Below are 16,604 nucleotides of genomic sequence, written 5' to 3'. Positions count from 1 at the left end.
CATGAGGGTTACAGATAAGGTAAATAGTCAGTCTTTTCCACAGACTTGGGCATTAAATCTAGACTGCATAGATTGTAGGTGAGAAGGAAAGATTTAGAAATGTTGTGAGGTGTACCTTTTTATTGAGGAGGAGCACATTTTAGAGCCAAATGCCTGATGTTATATTTGATCTTGTTCATATTTCCTTACAATATAGATTTTTTTAAAATCACCATTTAGCTCCACAAGTTAGTGCCAAGCCAGATTAATTCCATCTTGCCATTAATTACCCAGTAACCCATTTTCCCACATACCCATTGATTCTAGAATCCATCCACACCAGTAGCAATGTAACATAGATAAATACCAAGATATACATCCTTATGATGTTGGAGAAAATTGGAGGAAATCAACACCATTACAGGGTACAAGCTACAGAGAACAGGAATGAACCAGTCAATACTGCTCCCCCTCCCATATCTGAGGAAAAAACATGCATTTTAAAAGTTTCTGCAATGGGTGATTACAAGGCCAATGTAGAAAAAAAATTGTAAATTTCCTACTCACTGCTGCATGTACTATGTGGAAGTCCAATCAGTAATACCTACTCCCTTCACTGATGAGTTGAAGTGAATTAATATCACCCTGTGACACAAGTTCCCTGGATCACTTGATCTCTATTGCCCAATCAGCTTCCTGCTGATCTGAGCTTTTCAACTCCAACTGCCTAAGACACCTGATTCCAATGACCGGTGCAGCCTTCAAATAAAATCTCTGTTGAAATCTGTTACACCAATTATCCATTTCACAGCTCTTCTCACTGCAAATATAAAATGGCTGCCAAATTCCTCTTCACCTGTTTACACAATCCCAGTCTGTTAAAATTGACTGCTAACCCCAGGCAAACTTCCAGTAATGATTTTGGACACCCATTTCTGTGACAGAGTTAAGTTCAAATCAGCAATGTGGGAACTGAGATAGTAAACCAGGAGGGAAAGAAGAGTTAAGGCCAAGGACTAACTATTGTTCTACCTCATGCCAGACCTGATTTGAGGGCCCGTGAGGCATAATCTTTCATTCTTTCAACATTAAATTAAACACACTGGGCATTCAGTGCTAGAAGTATTTATCTGGGATATTCTGTTGTATCTGCCATGCATATATTTTTTTTTTACCCTTTGTAGTTCATAGGATGTCAGTGGATATGAAGTTCAATTTGTAATTGTTAAGTCTTTTTTAAACTTATTTTAAAAATTTTCAAACAAAAACTTTTACAAAATCTATAACATTAAAACTAAAAATAGAACTGTCCCATCCCTCCCTACCCCAAAAATCAAAATCCATAACATAAACATTAAAAGTAAAACTACAACTATCCCATCCCTTCCCCATCTCCCACAAGAGACCCCACAAGGGAAGCAAAAACATTTATCACAATATAAGATATTACTAAGTTCATACATCTCAAATAAGGTGACCACATCTTCATTAAAAAAAATCAAAATTATCAAGTAAATTATGTTATTTTTTCCATATAAATACAAGACTTCAACTCATTATGCCAACGATTTACATTTATCTCAACTTCATCTTTCCAAGAAATTGCAATACATTTACGTGCCACCGTCAATGCTAAATGCAAAATGGCTATCTGAAACTTATCTCACCCCAAGTCCAAAAACAGAACAATTCCACACAGCAAGAAAATTTTGGGATCTAAATAAAAATTGAATTTTAAAAAAATATTGAAGAAAATCCCTAATTTTATCCCAGAACGATTGAAGTTTATCACAAAGCCAGACCGAGTGTAAAAAAGTTCCAACACATAATCCACATCTAAAACACAACTCTGAATTACTCAATCAATATTTCCTCAATTTCTCAGGAGTTAGATATAATTGATTCAAAAAATTATCATTAATCATACTATATCTTACATTAAGCAATTGATTCACACCTTCCAAACACATCCTCTCCCAGTGAGTCTGGTCAATATCACAAGTTAAATCACTTTCCCATTTAATCCTAGATTTATCTAAGTTTATTTCTTCCATAGTGTCTTGTAACAAGGCATACATCTCTGAAATAAAACCCTTATCCAAAAAATGAAAAATCATAGTCTCAAATTTCATCAACTTAGAAATTTTCAATTCTCTTCAAAAATGTTCTTTTAGTAATGCTCTAATTTGATAATAAACAAAGAATTCCCTGAAATTCCAAATTTCTCTCCAAGTTGTTTAAATGATAAAAATTCACCCTCTTCAAAGAAATCCTGCAATGATTTTATTCCTTTATTTTTCCAATTTCTTAAAACTCTCTTATTCTATGTAAACGGAATTAACTTATTTTGATATATGGGAGCCTGAACTGATATTTTACCCTTGGAACCTATTAATAAATTCCTTTTATTCCAAATCGCTAATAACTGCTTCAGGTACATCATATCTTTATAACAAAACAGAATTCCATTTAAATATAAATTGATGTGGACAAGATTCCGATCTACCAGCCAATTCCATCTTGGCCCAATGAGGGGGACACGTAACATCTAACATACAATTAATAAATCTTAACTGAGCTGTCTCGTAATAATTTTGGAAGTGAGGTCATTGCAAACCTCCCAAAGCATACTTCCAAGTCACTTTACTCTTGCTAATTTTCCCTTACATAAAAATTCTTGAACAGCTTTATTTAAATCTTGAAAAAAAAGATATTGACAGGGGACAAGGCATCAATTGAAAAAGATATTAGATTTGTGGAAAAATATTCATCTTAATACAGTTTACTCAACCTATTAAAGACAAAGGTAAATCCTTCCATTTAATCAAATCAGCTCTAATCTTTCTCAATAACGGTACATAATTTAAGTTATACAATGATTGAATCTTAACCTCAATCATTATCCCTAAATACTTAATTTTATCAGTCCATCGAAGTTTAGTAATTTGTCTACACTGCTCGTAGTTTCCTTCAGAAATTGGTAGTATTTCACTTTTATCCCAATTCACTTTATAACCTGATAATTTACCATATCATTCCAAACATTCTTACAAGTAAGTTAAAGATCGTTCTGGATTAGTTAAATATATCAAAACATCATCCACAAATAAATTGATCTTATATTCCTCATCTGCTAACTTTATACTCTAATAATCTCATTCTGTCAAATAGCCTGAGCTTAAGGTTCAATTACCAACACAAATAGAGCTGGTGACAAAGGGAAATCTTGATGAGTAGAACATGATAATTTAAAGAAAGAAGAGGTTTGAATATTTGTCGTCACCCTAGCTACAGGATTTTATATAATGCCTTCACCAAACCAATAAAAAAGGGTCCAAACTTATATTTCTCTAACACTTTAAATAAAAAATTCCATTTGACCCCATCAAAATCTTTCTCATCATCTAGTCCAACAACCATTGATAGGTCAGGTCGCTGTCGTGAAGCATTAATCAATTAAATGGCTCTAAGTGTATTGTCAGAGGCACACCCATTTTTAAAAAAAAACAGCCTGATCAGCATGTACCAATTGTGGTAAATACTTTGCAAGTCTATTGGCCAATAATTTCACTATTATTTTATAATCGACATTCAATAAAGAAATTGGTCGATATGAAGCGACTTTCAAAGAAACTCTGTCTTTTTTTGGTATAACTGTTATTACTGCACTTAAACTCAAGTCTGGTAGGGCTTGTTCTTGAGTTACCTGATGAAGAATGTCCATAAACAAAGAGGACAGGTCATCATAAAAAGCTTTATAAAATCAACAGTAAACCCATCATCTCCTGGAGATTTGCCATTAGGCATTTGTTAAATAACATCCTTTATTTCTAAATCTGAAAAAGGAGAATCTAATTTCCTCACATCATCTTCCCCTAATATTGGCAAATTTAATTCTGACAAAAAAGATTCAATCAATCTGTCATCTCGAACTCCCTCAGAAGTATATAATTTCTGATAAAATTATTAAAAAATTGTTCATTGATCTCCTGAGGTATAAAAGTAACTGAATTATCTTTCCTCACAGCATTAATAGTTCTTGATATCTTTTCTGTTTTCAATTGCCAGGCCAAAACTTTATAGGCTCTATCCCTAACTCATAATAGCGCTGTTTAAATCTTTGAATCAGACGTTCAAACTGATATGTTTGTAAGGTATTATAACCTAACTTCAGTTTTGTCAAAACTGCCTTATTATCCTCTGTACAATTCCTCTGAAATTCTTTTTCCAAATCAGCTGTTTCTCCAAAGACCAAGTCTCTGCAAAAAACTTCTTCTTTTCCTTTGTTACGTAATTAATAATTTGACCACGTAAAAATGCCTTCAAAGCATCCCATAGAGTAAAATTGCTTTGAACTTTATTCCTATTCAGATCTAAAAAATAAGCAATTGATCCTAAATAAATTTTACAAATTCCATTTTTTTTTGTTTACATTGCATTAAACCTCCAAAAACAAGTTGATTGACTAACTTCCAGTCCAACACAAGAAATAAATAACAATAAATGATCAGAAATAATTCTACTCTTATATTCAGCTTGAATAAAACATGATTGCAAATGTGCAGATACTAAAATAAGTCAATCCTTGAAAAATAATTATGGGGTGGAATGCGGGCAGGAACGGGGGCAGGAACGGGGGCAGGAACGGGGGCAGGAACGGGGGCAGGAACGGGGGCAGGAACGGGGGCAGGAACGGGGGCAGGAACGGGGGCAGGAACGGGGGCAGGAACGGGGGCAGGAACGGGGGCAGGAACGGGGGCAGGAACGGGGGCAGGAACGGGGGCAGGAACGGGGGCAGGAACGGGGGCAGGAACGGGGGCAGGAACGGGGGCAGGAACGGGGGCAGGAACGGGGGCAGGAACGGGGGCAGGAACGGGGGCAGGAACGGGGGCAGGAACGGGGGCAGGAACGGGGGCAGGAACGGGGGCAGGAACGGGGGCAGGAACGGGGGCAGGAACGGGGGCAGGAACGGGGGCAGGAACGGGGGCAGAAACGGGGGCAGAAACGGGGGCAGAAACGGGGGCAGAAACGGGGGCAGAAACGGGGGCAGAAACGGGGGCAGAAACGGGGGCAGAAACGGGGGCAGAAACGGGGGCAGAAACGGGGGCAGAAACGGGGGCAGAAACGGGGGCAGAAACGGGGGCAGAAACGGGGGCAGAAACGGGGGCAGAAATCCGGGCAGAGATCCGGGCAGAGATCCGGGCAGAGATCCGGGCAGAGATCCGGGCAGAGATCCGGGCAGAGATCCGGGCAGAGATCCGGGCAGAGATCCGGGCAGTGATCCGGGCAGTGATCCGGGCAGTGATCCGGGCAGTGATCCGGGCAGTGATCCGGGCAGTGATCCGGGCAGTGATCCGGGCAGTGATCCGGGCAGTGATCCGGGCAGTGATCCGGGCAGTGATCCGGGCAGTGATCCGGGCAGTGATCCGGGCAGAAACGGGGGCAGAAACGGGGGCAGAAACGGGGGCAGAAACGGGGGCAGAAACGGGGGCAGAAACGGGGGCAGAAACGGGGGCAGAAACGGGGGCAGAAACGGGGGCAGAAACGGGGGCAGAAACGGGGGCAGAAACGGGGGCAGAAACGGGGGCAGAAACGGGGGCAGAAACGGGGGCAGAAACGGGGGCAGAAACGGGGGCAGAAACGGGGGCAGAAACGGGGGCAGAAACGGGGGCAGAAACGGGGGCAGAAACGGGGGCAGAAACGGGGGCAGAAACGGGGGAAGAAAAGCATGTCGGAGCCACTGCTGTCTGGAAGAGTGCTTGCGAGCGAGTGAGCGCAAGAGTGTGATCATTTCTAGTGTCACAGCAAACAACAGCAGCTCAAACTGAAACAGAACAAGCTTCCAAATGACAGGTTGTAAGTGCTTGATTCACCCTGATCAAAGCCCTTGTGGTTAATGCAGGAGGACAGCACTGGCTGTCTAATGTTTTACCTGGAATAAGAGAAATTAAAACGAACTCAGTGGTGACCTGAAAGAAAAAGGTTAACATCTGGAAAACCCTGAAGGGGCAAATTTCATTTGAAGTGGACATTGAAGTTGCTGATTAAAAAGGAACAATAAATCTCTCTGAAAACCAACAAGAACCTTCCTGAGTGGTAACCATTTATCTTTCAAGCATCAAAGCCGAGTGAACCTTATACATTTTAAATTCTGTGCACACTATAAGAATTGCCTGCAACCAGTGAACTTGAAGGAAACAAGTGAGATTGGACTTTGAAACAGAAAACTTTTAAAAACTTACACACACATTAAATACACTTGCGCTTAGAATTAGAAGGGGATTAAATAAGTCCATAGTGAGATGTTAAAGTTTGATTCTATTTTCATGTATAAATATAATTAAAAGCAACTTTTGTTGAAGAAACCTTTTGTCTTGGTGAACATCTATTGCTGATGGGTATTGGGGTCCTCTGGGCTCATAACAATATGTGCTACTGTAATCATCAATACCATGTAAAAGTCAACACCCATATTTTTGGACCTGACCGCCCACACATCCAAGCTCCCGACTCCTGATACTCACCCGAGCCCATCCAAGCTCCCGATCATGGATCCTCAACCCAACTTCCTGTCTATCTGAACTCTTTGCGAGCAGTTGATGGGAATAATCAAATATTCCCATTCAGATCTCCTACAAAAAATTCTGAATCTTACTGAGGTCTAAAATTCAACATATGTAAAGGTCGACCTGAACACCCCCCCCCCCCACCTCGTTTTTAAACCTGAAAATGTGGTCCAAAAAACGCTCGACAACAACACAATAAATAAAGTAAATATTTTTCAATTTTAGCACAAGCCAACATCTAATGCATGGTTATCAAAATGAAATGTTATTTCTGTTTTTATCTCTACAAATGCAGACTGACTTGCTGAGAATCATAAGTGATTTCTTCTTTTAGGACAGATTTCCAGCATCCCTGGTATTTGGCTTTTGACGTACACCATGTTTTTTTATACTTCTTAACAATTTTTGAAAGTAACATTACCTCCTGATCTATGGGGAAGGATTACCAGACTAGTTAATACTTCTTTACTTTGTGCACATCATTCTTTAACACAGCTGAAAATTGTTCATAGAGCTCATATGTTTAAAGATAAACTAGCTTGCATTTTCCTAATACAAGCTCTACTTGTGACAGATGCAATATTGAAGTGGCTTCATTGGCTCATAGGTTTTGATCATTTTCAGTGTTATATAAAAATTATGGAAATATTTTTTTTCAACTCAATCAATGATTCTGGTTTTTCAATTACAACCTGACCATTCAACTGCTCTTTTTTTGGATTTTAGTTGTTTATCTACTTCATAATTGAGTGGGAGCTTTTTCTATTCTATTAGCTAGAAGAGCCATTTTACTTAAATGGAAAGACACTGATTCTCCTACATTATATCAATAGTTTTCTTGTGTTGTCTTTATTAAATCTGGAAAACATCAGACGTCGTATTGAGAATCCACTGCTAAGTTTGAAGAAAGCTGGAAACCATATTTTGATGATTTTGATGGGATGTAATTGGTGTTATTCTATGAATTAACTCTTCCTTTCCAGACAATATAATTCTTGCTGTGTTTGTTATCTGTCAGTGTAGACCGGAGCAATGTTTTAAACTATTCAAGAGGTCCTCAGGATAGGCTGCTCAGGTTTTTTAGAGTATTTTTTTCAAGTAGATGAGTGAATGATTGCCTTCCTGGCTGCTGGCAATGACCAGTGGTGTGCTTTGAGGATTGCTGCCATGTCCTTGAAAGTGATATCACAAGTAGATAGGGTTAGAAAGAGAGATTTTGGAATATTGGTATTCATAAATCCAAAGACTGAGTACAAGAGTTGGGATGTTATGTTGAACTTGTATGAGACATTGGCGAGGCAAAATTTGGAGTATTGTGCACAGATTGGGCCACATAAGAACAGGAAAGATATCAACAAGGTGAAAAGAGTACAGAGCAGATTTACAAGTATGTTGTGCAGACTTCAGGAACTGGGATGCAGGGAAATGTTAAACAAGTTAGAAGCATGAGGAATAGGTTGATAGAGGTATACAAAATTATGAGGGTAGAAATGAAGTAAATAAAAGCCAGGCTTTTTCCATTGAGGTGAGGCAAGTTTTAAAATCAGTGAACATGGGTTAAGTGTAAAAAGGGGAAGTTTAAATTGAACATTAGGGATAATTTCTTCTCGCCGAGAGTGTTGCGAATGTGGAATGAGCTGCCAGCTAAGTGGTAAATGCAGGCTCAATTTTGATATTTAAGAAAAATTTGGACAGATACATGGACACAAAAGGTTTGGACGGGAAAGATCTGGTTGCAGCTCAGTGTGACTTGCGACAAAAAAGTTAAGCACACACTAGTAATGATGAAAGGTCAATATCTGTGTTGTCATGTTCTTGGGTTCCAAATATTTTAAAAGAATTGGAACGATTCTATAGCATTGTCACTTCTGCAGCAAGTTAAGGAAAGCCAATCTTTCATTTGAGCGACCAGTTTTAAAACTGGAAAGTAGAGCAAAAAATGTCTGTTGGGCTAAAGACTTTTGGTGAGGGCAGATTTCTCTGACAGGGTAAATAGGGGGTGATTGGGGGGGGAGATGGGGGGATGGGGGGATGGGAGGGGGATGGGGGGGATGGGAGGGGGATGGGGGGATAGGGGGTAATTAGGGGGTAATTAGGGGGTAATTAGGGGGTAATTAGGGGGTAATTAGGAGGTAATTAGGGGGTAATTAGGGGGTAATTAGGGGGTAATTAGGGGTAAATTTGGCAGCACAAACGTTGGGCAGAATGGCCAGTTACCATACTGTAGGCATTAGGCATCGTGGAATAATGGGTCACATTTCGGAGGTGCAGGTTTTTGGAAAGAAGTGCTTGTTATGGTGTTGTGTCTGTAAAAACATTTCTTCATTTAAAAACATTCACCTCAATTAAGTCACCCTCATTCTCTATTGCTCCAAAGAGATAAGCCTTAGCTCACTCAACCATTCTCCATAGCACATGGACTGTATTCCATGCAGCATCCTGATTAATCTGCTCTGCACCTTATCCCAAACATTTGCATCATTCCAATAATAAGGTGATCAGAACTATACAGAATGCTCTAAGTGGGGTTTAACCACAGCTTTATATAACTGCAATATTACCTTGCAGATCTTGAAAGCATTCCCCCCTCTATAATGACCAAAACATTTTTTTGTCAACTTATCAACTTGCACAGCAACTTTGAGGAATGTAATGGATTGTTGTTTGTAAAAGGCAACAGATGAAAAAGCATGTCGGAGCCACTGCTGTCTGGAAGTGTGCTTGCGAGTGAGTGTGCGTGATAGTGTGATCATTTCTAGTGTTTCAGCCAACGACAGCAACGGGGACTGAAACAGAGCAAGCTTCTAAAGGACAGATTGTAATTGCTTGATTCAGCCTGATCAAAGCCCTTGTGGTTAATGCAAGAGGAGAGCACTGGCTGCCTAATGTTTCACCTGGAATAAGAGAAACAAAAAGGCACTCTGTGGTGACCTGAAAGGAAAAGGTTATCATCTGGAAAACGCTGAAGGTGCAAATTTCATTTGTATTGGACATTGAAGTGGCTGTTTAAAAAGGAACAACAAATCTCTCTGAAAACCAACAAGAACCTTCCTGAGTGGTAATCATTTACATTTCCTGCACCAAAGCCGAGTGAACTTTATACATTTTAAATTCTGTGCACACTATAAGAATTGCCTGCAACCAGTGAACTTGAAGGAAAGAAGTCAGATTGGACTGTGAAACAGAAAACTTTGAAAAACTTACACACACATTAAATACACTTCTGCTTAGAATTAGAAGGGGATTATATAAGTCAATAGTGAGAAGTTAAAGTTTGATTCAATTTTCACATTTAAATATCATAAAAGCAACTTTTGTTTGAGTAACCATTTGTCTTGGTGAATATCTCTTGCTGATGGGTTTTATGTTCCAATATGCTCATAACAAAATATATTAGTGTTATCATCGATACCATGTAAAAGTCAACACCCATATTTTTGGAACTGTCAACCCACACATCCAAGCTCCTGAATGCTGATCCTCACCTCAGCACATCCAAGCTCCTGATCGCGGATCCTGAACCCAACTTCCTGCCTATCTGAACTCTTTGCGAGCAGTTGATGGGAATAATCAAATATTCCCATTCAGATATCCTAAAAAAATTCTGAATCTTACTGAGGTCTAAAGTTCAACATATGTAAAGGTCGACCTGAACCCAAACCATCTTTTTTTTTTACCTGAAAAAGTGGTCCAAAAAACATTGGACAATTATACAAATAAATAAAGTAAATATCGTTGAATTTTAGCACAAGCCATCACCACATACAACCTCCAATGCAAGGTTATCAAAAAGAAATCTTATTTCTGTTTTTATCTCTACAAATGCATACTGAATTGCTGAGAATCATAAGTGATTTCTGCTTTTATGACAGATTTCCAGCATCGCTGTTACTTGGCTTTTGACTTGGCTTTCATCCTTCTTATCAATTTTTGAAAGTAACATTACCTCCTGAAATATGGGTATGAATTACCAGACTAGTTATTGCTTCTTCACTTTGTGCACATCATTCTGTAACGCAGCTTAAAAAGATCATAGAGCTTATATGTCTAAAGATAAACTAGCTTGCGTTTTTCCTAATACAAGCTCCACTTGTGACAGATGCAATATTGAAGTGGCTTCATTGACTCATAGGTTTTGATCATGTTCAGTGTTATAAAAATTCTGGAAATATTTTTTTTCAACTCAATCAATGATTCTGATTTTTCAATTACAACCTGACCCCTCAACTGCTCTTTTTTTGGATTTCAGTTGTTTATCTACTTCTGCTATAACGAGTGGTAGGTTTTTCTACTCTATTAGCTAGAAGAGCCATTTTACTTAAATGGAAAGACACTGATTCTCCTACAATATATCAATATCATTCCATACATTCTTACAAGTAAGTTAAAGATCGTTCTGGATTAGTTAAATATATCAAAACATCATCCACAAATAAATTGATCTTATATTCCTCATCTGCTTACTTTATACTCTAATATTCTCATACTGTCAAATAGCCTGAGCTAAAGGTTCAATTACCAACACAAATAGAGCTGGTGACAAAGGGAAACCTTGATGAGTAGAACATGATAATTTAAAGAAAGAAGAGGTTTGACCATTTGTCTTCACCCTAGCTACAGGATTTTATATAATGCCTTCACCAAACCAATAAAAAAGGGTCCAAACTTATATTTCTCTAACACTTTAAATAAAAAATTCCATTTGACCCCATCAAAATCTTTCTCATCATCTAGTCCAACAACCATTGATAGGTCAGGTCGCTGTCGTGAAGCGTTAATCAATGAAATCGCTCCTAGTGTATTGTCAGAGGCACACCCATTTTTAAAAAAAACCAGCCTGATCAGCATGTACCAATTGTGGTAAATACTTTGCAAGTCTATTGGCCAATAATTTCACTATTATTTTATAATCGACATTCAATAAAGAAATTGGTCGACATGAAGCCACTTTCAAATAATCTGTCTTTTTTGGTATAACTGTTATTACTGCACTTAAACGCAAATCTGGTAGGGCTTGTTCTTGAGTTACCTGATGAAGAATGTCCATAAACAAAGAGGACAGGTCATCATAAAAAGCTTTATAAAATCAACAGTAAACCTATCATCTCCTGCTGATTTCCCATTAGGCATTTGTTGAATAACATCCTTTATTTCTAAATCTGAAAAAGGAGAATCTAATTTCCTCACATCATCTTCCCTTAATATTGGCAAATTTAATTCTGACAAAAAAGATTCTATCAATCTGTCATCTCGAACTCCCTCAGAAGTATATCATTTCTGATAAAATGATTTTAAAAATTGGTAATTGATCTCCTGAGGTTTAAAAGTAACTGAATTATCTTTCCTCACAGCATTAATAGTTCTTGATATCTGTTCTGTTTTCAATTGCCAGGCCACAACTTTATGGGCTCAATCCCTAACTCATAATAGCACTGTTTAGATCGTTGAATCAGACGTTCAAACTGAAATGTTTGTGATGTATTATATCCTAACTTCAGTTTTGTCAAAACTGCCTTATTATCCTCTGTACAATTCCTCTGGAATTCTTTTTCCAATTAAGCTGTTTATCCAAAGACCAAGCCTCTGCCAAAAACTTCTTTTCCTTTGTTGCGTAACTAATAATTTGACCACATAAAAATGCCTTCAAAGCATCATATAGAGTAAAATTGCTTTGAACTTTATTCCTATTCAGATCTAAAAAAATAAGCAATTTGATCCTTAATAAATTTTACAAATTCCGTTTTTTTTCAGTTACATTGCATTAAACTTCCAATGAATAGTTGATTGACTAACTTCCAGTCCAACACAAGAAATAAATAAAAATAAATGATCAAAAATAATTCTACTCTTACATTGAGCTTAAATAAAACATGATTGCAAATGTGCAGATACTAAAAAAAAGTCAATCCTTGAAAAAGAATCATGTCGTGGTGAGTAAAATAAAATATCTTTCTCAGTAGAATTTAATCTTCTCCAAACTTCTAACCGATTTAAATCTTTCATAAGCAATATCAATTTAAACACTGCCTTTAATTTGTTCACAATTTTTGGGGATTTATCTAATAATGGATCTAATACACAATTAAAATCTCCCCCAATCAAAATATTTTCTTCAGCTTGACTTAAAGTTAGAAAAGCTTCAGACATAAATTGTTCCTCATCAACATAAGGAGCATACACATTCAGCAAAGACCATGCTTCCGCGTAAAGGGTACAATTAATCATTAAAATTCCCCCAGCAGATTCCACCGAAGATTCAAATTCAAATGCTATCTTCTTATGGATCAGAATCGCCACTCCTCTCATTTTCGCATTAAAAGAAGATGAAAATACATGACCGGCCCAATCCCTCTTTAATTTCAAATGTTCTCTTTCAGTTAAATGAGTTTCCTGTAGAAAAGCAATATCAATTTTCATCTTTTTTTTATAAAGTAAAACTCATTTTCATTTAATTGGGTTATTTAAACCCTGCACATTAAACGTTGCAAAATTCTGGTTGGACATTGTTATCAAAATAAAGTAAAAACAAATTCAGAATCCCCTTTTTCTATTCCTTCCATTCACAACAAAAAAAGACCCCTGCCCTTCTCCAATAATAAAATTTAAAGCTCCCCTTGAAATATAATATAAATTATATAAATTTAATATAAATTAATAAATTTAACAAAGTAAAACTAGCACTAGAAAAAAGTATTTGTTTTGTATAAATACTACAAAGGTAGTAACTCCCCACTTAACTGGGTGTGGAAAGAAATAAAATCCCTCCCACTAGTGGCGGAAAACTTCCGAAATCTTCAGCAAGCTCCATCTCCCCCAACTGGACTTACAAAATTATAAGTCTTAATCAGCTCACAACCCTGATGATTTCAGACCCAAAACTTGCTCCGGATCATCAATATCAATCAAACATTTTGACATGTTAGTCAGAGATGCCTTCCCATTCCCATTCTTCTCATCAGATATCTTCCTTTTAGGTGAAGAATGCCTTTCAGTAGCCCTGTCTAGCAAAGAATTGGCAAAAATTAGAGCATCGTGATCTCTCTTAAAGAACTGTGATTGAAACTTCCCATATAAGATCTTCAAAACTGCAGGGTATCTAAAAGAAAATTTATAACCCTTCCGCCAAAGCACTTTCTCAGCAGAATTAAATCCTTTACACCTTTTAATAATTTCTTGACTTAAATCTGGGTAGAAGAAAACCTTGTTTCCTTGTACCATCAATGAGGATTGATATCTACGTGCATCTTGAACTGCAACTTTCAATATACTTTCCCTATCTTGGTAGCGTAGAGAATGAATCAAAACAGCTCTTCGAGGTTGACCCAAGTATGGTTTCATTTGTAGAACCCTATGTGCTCTATCTAATTCCAAACCTTCTGGAAAAAATGCCAATCCTAATGCTTCGGGGATCCATTTAAAAAAAAAATTATTGGATCCAAACCTTCAACTCCTTCAGGAATTATCACTATTTTAACATTATTCCAGCAACTTTGATTTTCCAAAGAGTCTATTTTCTTCAACAAGTCCTTGTTTTGAATTTCCCATCCGACAAAAGAATCTTCCACTTTTTCTATATTTTCTTTATTTCAGACCATTTGTTCTTTACAAACTTGAAAGGCACCTTCTCTCTTTTAAAAATTATCTTGAACTATATTCACTCTATTCAAGCACCTATTAACATCAGCTTTGACAACAGAGATATCTTTCTTAACAGAAACTTCTTCACAAATACTATTCATTTTTTCAGTCATATTCATAAATCCATGACCAATCGAAGTAGACATTTGTGTTGACATGTTACCCATTTGATGATCTATCAATTTCAAAATTGTAAAAACAGCATCAAAAGTAGTATCACTAGTTTCACCACGAGGCCGACCTTCTTTCCCTTCAGCAGCAGTCAGTATTTCTTCTCCTGTTTGTTCAGTTTGAGACAAGGCTTTAAACTGTTGTTCTTTTAACTCAGTTGTTCTTGTAACTTCTGGTCTGCACTCCTGCAGAACCAGACCCAGTATACTCAGAGCATTGCTGACTGACTTCCCCAACGAAGTCTAATAATTCACGTACCCTTGACGCACCGTGCATGCCTGGCAGCGCTGAGGCCTGTCACATTTGTGGCCCGAAATGTGAAGTTAATGAAACATTAAACAAAAGTTTATCAGGTAAACTTCTTAGTGTCTTTTTATTCTCCGGTTTCCTTTGTTCTCCTGCTTGTGTTCTTATCTCTCTCTCATACCACGTGACTTCCGGTACATTTCATACATATTCATTATCATGACATCCCTCCTTTAATCAGAAATAAACTTTACCTTCACTTACCAATATCCCTCGGAAACATACAAACATCGTAACTGATGGTAATACTATAACTCAACTACATAAAGTTTACTTCCTACAGCACTCATACATGCACTTTATGATATAAGATTAAATACTGTCCCAAAGTTCTTATTAAAACTATGGCACAAAGTCTTCGTATCGTTTGGGCACTTTCCAGTTTCGTTTCGGCCTGCCCGCGATATTGTCGTCACTTCTCGGTTGTTCACTCTCGGCGTCGGAAATACTGCTCGCCACGGCTTCGGGTGTTTCTGGCGCTCTAGTCACCATCAGGAGTGCTGGTAACTGCCTCTGGAACATCATCAGGTCTCTCAGTTTCAGCATCTCGTATTGGCCTTTCAACTTTTTCGCTCAATGTATCTCTGGACTGGTACCTTTTTACACTTGATGCATTTCTCTTATACAGGACTCCAGTCGGAGACTTGACTGTCACCATACAGCCACTTCTGGATACGACAGTATAGGGTTGATGGTAATAAAGTGTGTTTAGCTTACCACCAGTTTCATGCCTCACTAGAACATTATCTCCTGGCATGATGTCTGAGTACTTGGCTCCACGTTTCGAATCTGTGTATAGCTTTGCTGCACCTTTCTTTTCAGCATCGTGGTCCTTCATCACCTGGTCGTCTCGGATTTCCTTTATTTCTGGCATTTTTGTGCGGATTTTTCTTCCAAAAAATGCTTCTGCAGGACTTTTTCCAGTGGTTGCATGAGGCGTTGCTCGATAGACAGCCACATAAGATAGCAATGCTTCTCGCCAATTTTGTCCTTCTGCGTGTGCAATCCTCAATCGTTTTTCAATGGACTGATTTTGTCTCTCTACTTCTCCATTGGCATGCGTCATTTCGGAGTTACTTTATGATGGTGGATACCTGTGGTTCTCATGTACTCAGTAAATGTCTCTGAAATGAATTGTGGACCATTGTCAGAGTATAATGTAACAGGTAATCCATATCTTGCGAATATCTCTGCTAACATTTGTATTGTTTTTTCAGTGGTTGTGGACTTCAACACCACGTACTCATAGAATCTGCTGTAGTAATCTATCACTACCATAATTGATTCACCCGTCGGTAAAGGTCCAAGAAAATCAACAGCTACGTCGATCCATGGTCCTGTCGGAAGTTGCGTACTCCGCATCGGTTTTGGCGGATTACTCCTACTTGTGATTTGACATCCGTGTCAAGTTTTAACAAATTTCTCTGCGTTTTTATCATAACCTGGCCAGTATACCTTGGTCCTGAGGTTTTGCTTGGTACTAACAATGCCTAGGTGTCCTTCATGCGCTAAGGATACGATTTTCGGTCTCAATCTTTGCGGTATCACCAATCTGCAACCTCTCAATACACACTGTCCGATGCAACAAAGTTTGTCTCTAATGGGAATGTAAGCCTTGTGAGTACACTTGTCCCATTGTCCACTCTGTATGCATTCTCTTACTTCCATGAGTTCTGGATCACGTTCGGATTCTCTCTCGACTTCCTTCATAGTCACAGCTTTCGGAGTCGCCATAATACCTACGAAGCGTACAAAGCTCTCTGTTTCTGTTCCCAATTCTGACTTGGAATGTGGACCACCAACCTCACCAATCTGGACAGCGGATCTGCAATGTTTGCTTTCCCTGCAATGTGGATTACTTTATATTTGTAGAGTTGTACTCTGAGTACCCATCTCTCTATTCTGGCACATGGTTTGGATCTAGGTGCATAGATCACCTCTAAT

At 38.1% G+C, this 16,604-nt stretch overlaps 1 protein-coding gene across 1 annotated transcript; it reads left to right on the top strand.

Annotated features, from left to right (window-relative positions):
- Positions 1 to 4,587: 4,587 nt before the first annotated feature.
- On the top strand, positions 4,588 to 5,766 carry LOC138754008 (putative per-hexamer repeat protein 5). Its single transcript, XM_069917754.1, has one exon. It carries the CDS (start codon positions 4,588 to 4,590, stop codon positions 5,764 to 5,766), a length of 1,179 nt encoding a protein of 392 aa, XP_069773855.1.
- The last annotated feature ends 10,838 nt before the right edge of the window (positions 5,767 to 16,604 follow it).

Source organism: Narcine bancroftii, chromosome 1, assembly GCF_036971445.1.
Source record: "Narcine bancroftii isolate sNarBan1 chromosome 1, sNarBan1.hap1, whole genome shotgun sequence".
In the NCBI taxonomy this organism is placed as follows: domain Eukaryota; kingdom Metazoa; phylum Chordata; class Chondrichthyes; order Torpediniformes; family Narcinidae; genus Narcine; species Narcine bancroftii.
Note: the sequence above shows the minus strand (reverse complement) of the source record. Positions and strands in the feature narration are given on the sequence as shown.

Excerpts from the sequence above, each read along its gene's own strand:
- LOC138754008 (XM_069917754.1), top strand. The coding sequence starts at position 4,588 with ATGCGGGCAGGAACGGGGGCAGGAACGGGGGCAGGAACGGGGGCAGGA.